Below are 10678 nucleotides of genomic sequence, written 5' to 3'. Positions count from 1 at the left end.
GGCAACAGAGCCATTGGAGGATAGCGAGAATGGAGACGGGTTTGGATTAGATGGGATGGTATTTGTTGGTGGAGGAGACCATGAGTCGGAGAAGACACAATGTGTCGAGGAGATTAATAGAAGACGAAGAGGATGAGAGAAATCAACCGATGGTACTGAAAAACCGATGAGACGGATCTCGAGAAGATGATAGGACTGCAACGCATAACACAATCTCTTTTTTTCTTTGGGTGAGAGAAGCTTTTTGATCTGCACCAAAGTATCCTTTTTTTTGAGGCAACCGAAGTAGCCAACTCTATAGAGCCCATACGTCGTACGCGCAAAGAGGCTTCCTTCCACCTGGACCAAAAGTCCCAACTATCTAGCCCACAATCTGGCTACATCAACCCAAGTTAGAAATTAAAGCGTACGTCTACAACCCAACTAAAATAAATCGATGTTCTCAAAAAAAAGCTAAAAGAAATCTAGACCAGAGGAAGGCAGCGAGCGGGCGGCTGGAAAGGAACAAACCGATATGCTTCACTTAGCCGTGGCACTACTTAGTAATTTCGTGAACTTTACATCGGACGGTTGTAGACTCCTGAGCTGTACTGCACCAACGCCTATAACAATTCAGGTGATGTAGCCTCATGAGAAGGCAGGAAAATCACCTAGTGGGGTGCCCCTGTTTAGATATAGAAGATTCAAAGAAAATCTAATTTGCCTTATAAAGAAACTAATTATAAGCAACGGTCAGGATTTCTTCAGATTTCGTGCAGATCTGTGCGTGCTGCGTATGCGCAGTGGCTCGATTGCCTGATGGAGATTCCCGACCCAAGTCCAAACAGCGCGGGGCGGTCGCCTGGGCCGGAAGAGAGGGCGTGCAGCGCCTGAGCTGCGGCCTGCCTGCTGAGCGACCGCAGCCTACCTAGGTCTCCCTCGCAGCCTACCGGCGATCCCACGGTGTCTCGTCGCCGTCGGGGGCCGGGGCAAGTGCTCGCCTAGCAAGAGCAGCGACTGTCCCGGAGAGCACGGCCACGCGCCCCCCATCCCCAGCGGCCCAGCTTCCTCCTGATCCCCCGCTCCCCCGCAGCTGGCGACCTATCCGCGGTAATATCCTGCGCTGATCTAGTTCAAGTTTCCCCAATTTGTATCGGTAGACTGCATCCACCTCTCGTATGCCGCGGTGCTTTGAGTAATTCTGGTTCATGGCCGCTGTTCTTTCGGTCTACAGGGTTCTTCCGCTGGGCGAGAAAGCTCAGCATCTGCTGCTGGTTAGCGATGCCGATGCAGATGGATGTTGATGGGCAGCCAAGTGAAGCGCTGGAAGAGATGGATAACCTGGTATTGTGTCCCTTCTGTTTCGCTCTTGTGCTAAAAACCTAAGTGTTTGCTGGTGTATTTCTTTCTCGAAACAAGTACTTGCTGGTACTACTATATGAGTTGAGGGAAAGGGACACAAATATAAGATGTTCTAACTTTTTTTGGATCCGATGTATATAGACATGTTTTAGTGTGTTTGTTCACTCATTTCAGTCCGTATGTAGTCCATATTGAAATATCCAAAACATCTTATATTTGTGAACGGAGGGAGTAGTTTCTAACGATTATTTTGTGGATGGTCTGTTCGCCTTTGCTATGGTGCTCTTCGAGTAATTAAAGATATCCTCGTATGGTTACACAGCTCTTCTCATGTAATATAGGAATACATGTGAAAGCACTGCCTGCATCACAGTGATGAACCTTTTGAATTATGGGAACTGTTCCCCATTTTCTGAGCTGGAAATGGTTTTGGTGATGACAATCCACACTAACTTTGGCTGGGTATGCAAATGCAAACAATAATCAGTTAGTAGTTATACGTGCTTGCCATTATAGGGAGGGGCTATCTCTTTTTTGTACCTCTAGTTCTTGTTCCCTAACATAATTATAATTATGTTTCTTGCTTTAATCATCCATCCAAACTGTTTTTTGCAGGAAAATTATACATCTGAGAATGAAATTTGCGGCATTTGTAGAGATATTGTCATCGATAGAGGAGTTTTGGATGGTTGCCAACACTGGTATGGCTCAATCACGGATTTACAGCTATCCTGCATTTTTGACTTTGTTCCATCACCTCCCTAACATTTGTGCATAGCTTCATATTTACCATTAAGGTCTCGAGGGTCAATATTGTGCAGCTAGAACTTTGTAGGTTACAATCTTATTTTTCGTTTTGTGTAAATATGTTTGCTAAACCTGCGTAGTGTCAACGCATATATGTTTATGCACCGTCCAAGTCATTCTCATTTGATAATTTTGTATTCTAGTCCACCTTCTTGCTTATTTAATTGAAATGCTTTCCCTTACCCTTTTTAAGTTCAAGTTCTTTAAGTTCAAGTTTTAATTTGACATTACCATTGTTGACTAGATTCTAAGCCTCACATGTTCTATCTAGTGCTGCTCACTCTTAACACCTTTGGAATTAATTTCTGCACATGAAGAAGTTAAAAAAATATGACTTGTAGTCACATAAGCAATGATATTGTATCAATGTTCACAGTCTCCTACATGAGTTGTTTAAAGCTCTAATGTGATAATTAAATAACTTTATTTCACATAACAGGTTTTGCTATACATGCATAGACAACTGGTCTGCCATCACAAATCGCTGCCCCCTCTGCAAAATTGAATTTCAGAATATAACATCCACTCCAGTAAGTAAAACATATCTCAGTGCTGTCAATCTTGGAAAAATACTAACACCATCTGGAAATTCATGGATTTTTTTTTGGCTCAGTGCCTGAAGAGGTAGAACTGCATTGGAATGTAATTTTTTTCTTTGTATTGAAGGTATATGATAGTACTGGTACTGGAGATACTATTGAAGACGATTACCCTTTAACAAGGTAAGGTCAGAAGGTCGTGCACCATCAGTTTGAACATCTCTTAGTTCAATTTTGTTGTTGTTTACTCTGTAGTTCCCCTGTCACCTCATAAGCTAGATTATTGGTTTCTTGCTGCCATATTTTTGGGGCCTTTCATCCTGTAAGTTGTGTAACCATTATCAGCTTTTGTAAAATAATACTCTTATTCATTAAATCATAGCGCCATTGAGAGCCCTTCCCTTGGTCAGGTATACTAACCATAAGATGGCAACTGAGTCACCTGACCATGTTAGGCGGAAAATATTGCTGGTGTACTTTTATATGCTTGTGTGTACTAATAGTTTATCTGCCTGTGAATCCATGCCATATCATTTGGTCCATGAGTAATGAGCATCATGATTGTAAATTTCTTCTTTTAAGATGCCTTTCATTTATTTATTTTGAAAGAATGCGCAACAAATAAAATAAAGGCCATGCTAATTACTTCTCCTATTTGTTTTCCTTATTATTGTGCAGTGGTGATGATGATTGGTATGAGCCAGGCGAAAGCAACACACTATCTTTCCCATCATACTATATAGATGCAGAAGTAACAATATTCATATTATATTTCATCATTTCCTTTTCAAACCAGTGAAACTTCCCCATATTCATTATCTCCCGAAGTTGATCTGTGGCTTGCTATTTTTTCCCCATTTCCAGGCAGTAGTTTGTTTGGATGGTGGTGATTGCATAATTCGAAGTGGACTCGTGGCAGCTGAGGATAATTCAGCTTTAGATACATCAATTGCTTGTGATTCCTGTGATCTATGGTATATATAACTGTACTATTATCCTATATGTCCATTATTAGTTGAGACTTGTTAACCAGTTCTGTTTTCTAATTACTTTGATCCTTAAGCCAGGTATCATGCTATATGTGTGGGCTTTAATCCAGAAACTACATCTGAAGATTCGTGGTTGTGCCCAAGGTAATTTTACACTGATACTATCTGACTCTCTCTTTGATTACCCTTTGCTGGTAGGAGTATCTTTATTTTGCTCTGGGCTTGTGATAAGGAAGTTATCAATTGCATTCTGTAGATGTGTATCGATTGAAGCGAAAAATGAGTCAGAGGTTATCCTGAAGCAAAACATCAGTGGAGATTCTGATAGAACATCTACCGGTGCATCATTTTCTGGGAGGGTGTCAGTATCTGTTGCAGATGATGGTGAAACTGCCCTTGTTGTCTCGATGGTTGGTGTAAATTCTGAAAGTAAGGATGACCTACAAGAAGGTTCACTAGGCTCGAAGACAGCCCAAGAAGCATTTTATTGCAATTCACATCCAAGTTGTTCCATAGATGATTTATCACATGAGGATGTTGCAAATGCCTGTATCCCGAGGAACAAAGATATTTCCTGTAGCTTACACAATAAATCTTCTGAAACTAATTTGGCTCGCATGGTTTCTTCTGAACCAACACAAAGATCATCAGAACTTTCAGCAATGCGTGAGTCAGCATGTATCTTATTTAGCGCAGAGCATGGTAATATTTCAAATGAACAGTCAGAAGTACCACAAGATGGGCTATCTTATTCATTATTATGTAGAAATAAGGAGGCTGAAAGTACAGGAGAGGATGCTGCGCTGCCTAGAAACAGTAATGGGAAATCTCCTGTCATCAAATCTGCACAACTTTCATCAGCAGGTATGTTGGGTAATTTGCTTATTCCAGCACAATAATTGAAGGACTCATACTTCTAGCTTATCAGAGATTAGTAAGCTTCAACACATGCCAACTTGTCATTCAGTCATCATATTTGAATATTTCAGTAGACAGTATGCTGTGTTAGTTGCACCTTTAGAAATTTGTTGATCTTTTTGGTGGTAGAAGTTTGTTTTTTCACAGCGAAAAAAGGAAATTATTACATTACTATAGACAATGTATATTTTATAGCTTAGTTTAGATAGATATGATTGTTTGTTTGTTTCTGGCCCAATCTTGCTTGATTATACCGCATTCTTGTCTGTTCAAGGGGTCGTGTGGTCATCACATTATGCATCCAAATAACATCTTCCCTTTTTACCGATGCAGCTAGTAAGGTGGCAAGATCAGCTGACATTGATATGATCAACTCAGACGCAGTTCAGAAGAGGAAAAATGACCAGAACACGCAGTTGCCACCCATGTAAGAATCTTTCGCTTTGCACTCACTTGCAAGAACTGCTAATTTTCACTCTCACATGACAGTTGCATAGATCTACACAATTTCATTTTAGTATTGTCAGTCTTTTTTCCAGGCAGGATAGACAAAATACCAGTGACATGGAATCAGGAGGTGAAATTAGTCATCCTGCGAAGAAAGCAAAACTGGGAGTGCCGGATCAGGAAATGGATCTCATTGCAAACTCAGGTGTTTCTTCATCAGACTGCCATGCTACTTCGATTGCAGCCGAAGTTATTGCCAGTGATACATCAAAAATTGCCACACAGAATAAATATGTCCCTGATATAATGAGTATAGTTGAAGGAGAGAGCTACATGAGGGATCCTGGCAGGGAGCTGGCGAAGCCTGTAGGCAGAAGAGCAGGAGATAAGCCTGGTCTTAGAATGAAGAAGATTTTACACAAGGACGGAAAAGAATCAACTGCTGTAGTTCAGAAGCTACAACAAGAGATAAGGGAAGTAGTTAGAGATAATGGTATTAGTATACTCGAGAAGGATAACGCTTTTGACGAAAAACTTTTGACCGCATTCCGTTCAGCAATTGGGAAGTCCATGGATGGACCAGCCAAAAAACCCAACCTTTCACTCGCAAGGAAGTCGCTGCTTCAAAAGGGCAAGATACGTGAGAATCTGACCAAGAAGTTGTATGCATCATCCACAGGAAGGAGACGAAGTGCATGGCACCGTGACAGGGAAGTTGACTTCTGGAAACATCGTTGCTCCCCAGGGATAAATCCTGAAAAGATTGAGACACTGCAATCAGTACTTCAGTTACTCAAGGAATCCTCAGATACTGGCACGCGCAAAGAAAGTGCTGAGGAGAAGAAAGCCTTTTTGTCCAGGTTATATCTGGCTGATGCATCAGTTGTTCCCAGAAAGGGTGATATAAAACCTCTCTCCGCCCTTGAAGGGTGCCTCCCATTCGATAAAAATAGCCAAATCAAAGGTGACGACAGCAAATCAACAAACAAACCTGCACCTGTGACTCAGACAATCAAAATCAATTCGCCCAACAGCACCAGAAAAGTATTGAGTTCTTCGACCCTGAGTAAAGAAGCATTGAGTAGAAGAGAAGACAAAAATGGTCAGGCAGCACAGAATAAACAAAACCAATCTGCTGGTGATATCAAGCAGGACAAAAGAAAATGGGCCCTTGAGATCCTGGCAAGGAAAAATGCCAGCTCTATTGCTAGCAAAGATCAAACAGAAGGCACAGACGATCTCAGCAGGAACTACCCTTTATTAGTAGGTGTTAGCTTATAAAAAATAATAATTCAAAAGTTCATTGACCACTACTCTAGAAACACTAACAAGTTTGGTTTTCTTAGGCAAAACTTCCTGTGGATATGCGGCCACAGCTCACAACTGGACGTCATAATAAAGTTCCTATTTCAGTTAGACAGGTAATCATTAAGGGAGTCCTTTACTGTGCTTACACATTGCCGGCTTCATTATTTGCTCTCACTTTGTTCCATTTCAACTAAATTCTAATTATAAATTGCAAGTGTACCTGTATTTTTCTTGTTCAACGGTCAAATTATCAACCAAATTATGTATCTCAGGCACAACTTTACCGCATTGCCGAGTATTATCTGCAGAGAGCAAATTTGGATGTTATTCGCAGATGTGCAGATACCGAATTGGCTATTGCTGATGCTGTCAATGTAGAAAATGATATTTACGGGAAGTCCAGTAGCAAATCAGTTTATGTGAATCTTTGCTCCCAGGCTACTCGCCAGTCTGCCAAGCCAAAACCCGAGAATGATGCTTCAACTCTAACTGAAAAGGCTGAAGTTAGCAGCGATTTGATATCACAGCAGGTTACAACTGAAAATACCAATAGTGGTAACAGTAATGTGGAAGAAGCTTTAGACAGAGCAGGCCTTTTGGATATTCCTGCTACTGCCGGACAAACTGATAAGAGTGAACTAGGTGGTGTGCTTGAGCAGAATGCGAGTGAAAATACTGTTTGTTTCAACAGCGTGGAAGAAGCGCTAAAAAGAGCAGGCCTCTTTGATTCCCCTCCTAACAGTCCCGAGAGAAAAAGTACCACAGCTGAATGTAATTCCAGGACAGTTTCCGGTTCTCCAATTTCCATGCAACAAAAATATACAAATACAGATGATACTTACTTGGTAAATTTGGACTCTGAACCGAGCAGAAGTTTGCAGTCAAGTTCTGATTCTAGGTTTAGGGATGCATCCCCACTTAAAGATGAGGATGATTCATCCTGTCAGCAACCAAAATGTAGTTCTGAGGATGATCAGAAATTGATACCCAGCGGAGAAACTACAGATGCAACAGAAAATGAAACCCTTTCAGTGAACTTGGCCGAAGCCGATAAATGTAGTTTGCAATGCGAAAAAACGAGTCAAACAGACAAGGAAACTGTAGCTGACATCCCTGATGAAGGTACCGGGCATGTGGAGGACTCAAAAGAAATGGACATAACAGTGAGCGATTTGCATAATAAATCTAGTCATGGGAATAATGTGCCGAAAGAAGGTGAAGGAATCAGTCAAGCAGTGAAACTGGAGCTCGGTAAAGAGAAGTCTTCCAGTGGCAATCAAGAGTTGAATCGTAAACATTCCAAAGGAGACAAGTCATCTACCCATCCAGCAGAAAGTGTAGACAGTTGGAAGAAACCAGCACCTGACCCAGGCAATAACAGCACACCAGTTTCATCTAGTTCCATACATAAGAAGGTAACAACACACTTGTATGTTCCACTGGACATCTATTTTTACAGTGTTATTCCCTCTGGCTGAATTTCTGAATACAACTATGAGGTGTTGCATGGAGGCGTGTTACATATGTACGCCCCTTCTGAGCTGCTTTGTTTCGACATTTGTAGGTTGAAATGTTTGTGAAAGAGAACATCAGGCCACTTTGCAAGAGCGGCGTAATCACCGTGGAGCAATACAGGTGGGCTGTTGCTAAAACAGCAGAGAAGGTTATGAAGCACCACTCGGAGGCTAAGAATGCCAACTTCCTGATCAAGGAGGGTGACAAGGTGAAAAAGCTTGCTCTGCAGTATGTTGAGGCAGCTCAGCAAAAGATCAGTTGACTCGGCGAAAATCTGGCTATCCCTGGAATGTCGTCGTGTCATGGTTGTGCGATTACATAGCAATTCGCAAACTCTACACGGTCAGGTTGACTGGCCATTTCAGGCAGACCCTCAAAAGAGCTTTAATTCTTCTAGCTTTGGTCGTGGATCGGGTTTTTGCAAAGTAGACCAAATTTTATAATCCGGAATTTATGTACAGTGGACGTGCTTTTGTTACTTTCATTCAAGCTGTCGACCGAATGGGGGGAACGGGACGAAGTTCTGAGAGATCATTGCAAAGCAATGGCATGGTGAGCGTGGGTTTGCAACTGTTATGGAAATTCAGTGCGACCATGCGTATGGTTTCTCCACTGATGTAGTAGTACTATGTAACACCTGAAAACAACAATTTAAGGCGGTGGTACACACTCGTGCTTCAGGTTAAACAACCGTGTAAATAAATGTTGATCAAGCTTAGCAGCCATTTGGAGCGAACCCGACACGCTCCTTCTCGACGTCGAACACGACCCGGAATCCCTGCTGCAGGACGTTGCCGAGCACGCTGAGCCCGTCGTCCGTCGCCTCCAGCGCCAGGCAGTGGTACTTCCCGCCCTGCTCGGGTATGAAGTAGTTCCCCGGGGGCAGCGCCACGTCCGCCCCGCCGGCGAAGTGCAGCGTCACTGCCGGCACGCTGGCGCCTCGGAGCTCGTAGCACGCGTCGAACACTGACATGCCCCGGGCCAGCCTCCGCATCCCGGCCGCGGCCGCGCGCGCGTCGAAGGCGTCGCGCAGCGCCGCGTACGCGTCCCTGGGGAGCCGCGATATGGACGTGCCCGAGTCCACCACCAGGCCGCCCCGCCCGGTCGCCGGGTCCAAGGAGAGGCTGCAGCTGGAGAAGCCCCCGGTGACCCGCTTGCCGCCGACGCTGAAGCCGGCCATGTTCACGTAGTAGAGGTTGGGGCGCCGCGGGTTGGACAGCAGCGGGGTGAAGGCCGTGCACGGCGGCTCCGGCGTGCGGCCGAAGGCGAGGTAGGAGCCGCTGCTCCGCGCGGCGGACGTGCGGTCGCCGAGGCAGTAGGCGAAGTAGCGCCCGTAGGTCGGCACCACCTGCGTCGCCAGGGAGCCGGCGCCGCGGCCGACGCCCAGCACCCCGGCCGACGAGTCGAACAGCTCCTCGTTGTCGTGGCCGCACCCGATGACGATGCTGTCCACGGACGTGTCGTTGGAGAAGACGAGCCTGTCGGTGGCGAGGTTGCCCCTGCTGCCGGAGCCGTCGCCGTAGACCATGGTGTACCCGCAGGCCCCGGTGCTGCCGTCGCAGCCCTGGCGAGGGAAGCACCGCGGCGACGAGCATGGGATCTGGCGGTAGGTGCTGGAGCCCTTGGGGTCGTAGAGCAGGCTCATCTGGCGGTGGCAGCGGCGGCAGGGCTTGCACTGCAGCCAGATGAGGTCGCTCCCGGTGTCGATGACGAGCAGCGCGGTGGTGGACGGGGTGCCCACGCCGACGGACGCGAAGTACTCGCCGCTGTCGAAGGGGAGCCCGGACATGACTGGGGAGTGGAGGCGGTCGTTGTGCGCGGAGGAGCGGCGGAGGCAGAGGGACGCCTTGAGGGTGGCGTAGCCCGCCGCGCGGCGGCTTAGGAGGTTACCCCGGCTGGCGACCGGCGGCGGCGGGAAGACCGCGTCGCGGTGGACGACGGGGATGCGGAGCGTTGCTGGTGGCCGTGTGGCATTCGTCGACGCCGAGAAGAAGGAGAGGAGGAGGAGGAGAACGAGGGTGGAAACTGTACGCTTGTGCTCCGCCATGGTAGGATGGAGGTTTGAGAATGGAGTGAAGCGAAAAGAGAGGTAGTACTGTATGTTGGATCCTTCTGAGGAGCAGGGGATCAGGACCCAGGTGGCGGTTTCATGGAGTTTCTTCTTGCGCATACGTTGTTCAAATTCTTGATTAATCGCTGGGTGCCTTCAGTTTTCTCTGCCGTTTTTCTTTGATCCCTTGCACTACTCCTTCGCAACTTCTCCGTTGGGAAAAGCACGTGGCAGCACGGCAGGTTGGCGGTCCCGCGATCACCGATCACCGTCCCAACACCCCCGGCTTTGTAGTAGCTGTTCCTGGGCAGCACCCTGCTTTGCAGTGACGTTGCATGTAGAGGTGGAGGTTGGTTCCAACTCTCCGTGGTTCCTGAGCACCCACATGCCTGGTTGCAGCATCCCCTGTGTCACCGTTGTAGCAGCGGTGGCAAAATCCACAAATCTGAGCTATGGACAAAATTATTTCACAAACTGAACTGTGTTTGATTTTTTTTGCCTTAGCTGACATTTTTGTGTAGCGCCCGAAATCTAAGCGTCACACTATACTGTGGAGCGCCTAACTCTCAGACGCTACATGCCTAGCCGGTGTCGCATCTCAAACTGCCCAAAAAATGCTAAGTCAATGTGCAACGCCTAATAGCTAAGCGCTACACTAAACAGTATAGCGCCTAGACAACAGTAGGCGCTGCACTACTCGGATTACAACAGTGCCAGCAGGTGGCAATATAGTATTTGCACGAGCAAGGCGAGTCAATGCCTCG

The 10678-nt window shown here is 46.0% G+C and overlaps 2 protein-coding genes across 3 annotated transcripts; one reads left to right on the top strand and one right to left on the bottom strand.

Annotated features, from left to right (window-relative positions):
* Positions 1 to 839: 839 nt before the first annotated feature.
* Positions 840 to 8348, top strand: LOC119276974 (uncharacterized protein At4g10930-like). 2 transcript variants are annotated; one of them, XM_037558157.1, is made up of 14 exons: positions 840 to 1089; positions 1214 to 1323; positions 1957 to 2042; positions 2588 to 2678; positions 2815 to 2870; positions 3366 to 3438; positions 3552 to 3661; positions 3755 to 3820; positions 3933 to 4540; positions 4928 to 5021; positions 5134 to 6304; positions 6388 to 6462; positions 6622 to 7764; positions 7914 to 8348. In XM_037558157.1, the coding sequence occupies exons 2-14, from the start codon at positions 1261 to 1263 to the stop codon at positions 8124 to 8126; spliced, it is 3849 nt and encodes a 1282-aa protein (XP_037414054.1). In that variant the 5' UTR covers positions 840 to 1089; positions 1214 to 1260; the 3' UTR covers positions 8127 to 8348. The 2 variants fall into 2 exon arrangements, with proteins under 2 accessions (XP_037414054.1, XP_037414053.1); XM_037558156.1 differs by having other exon boundaries at positions 5122 to 6304.
* A 66-nt stretch (positions 8349 to 8414) lies between these two features.
* LOC119279632 (aspartyl protease family protein 2-like) lies at positions 8415 to 10023 on the bottom strand. Its single transcript, XM_037560812.1, has one exon. The coding sequence runs from the start codon at positions 9909 to 9911 to the stop codon at positions 8580 to 8582; it is 1332 nt and encodes a 443-aa protein (XP_037416709.1). The 5' UTR covers positions 9912 to 10023; the 3' UTR covers positions 8415 to 8579.
* Positions 10024 to 10678: the final 655 nt, after the last annotated feature.

Source organism: Triticum dicoccoides, chromosome 3B (genome assembly GCF_002162155.2).
Source record: "Triticum dicoccoides isolate Atlit2015 ecotype Zavitan chromosome 3B, WEW_v2.0, whole genome shotgun sequence".
In the NCBI taxonomy this organism is placed as follows: domain Eukaryota; kingdom Viridiplantae; phylum Streptophyta; class Magnoliopsida; order Poales; family Poaceae; genus Triticum; species Triticum dicoccoides.
The sequence above is the reverse complement of the archived record's forward strand: the minus strand, read 5'-3'. Positions and strand labels throughout refer to the sequence as shown.

What these genes read in the sequence shown, in the direction of transcription:
- LOC119279632 (XM_037560812.1), bottom strand. Translation starts at nt 9,911, where the DNA reads ATGGCGGAGCACAAGCGTACAGTTTCCACCCTCGTTCTCCTCCTCCTC.
- LOC119276974 (XM_037558156.1), top strand. Translation starts at nt 1,261, where the DNA reads ATGCCGATGCAGATGGATGTTGATGGGCAGCCAAGTGAAGCGCTGGAA. An exon ending in TTGGATGGTTGCCAACACTG is followed by an intron (nt 2,043 to 2,587) that starts GTATGGCTCAAT and finishes TTCACATAACAG; the next exon opens with GTTTTGCTATACATGCATAG. An exon ending in TGTGATTCCTGTGATCTATG is followed by an intron (nt 3,662 to 3,754) that starts GTATATATAACT and finishes TCCTTAAGCCAG; the next exon opens with GTATCATGCTATATGTGTGG.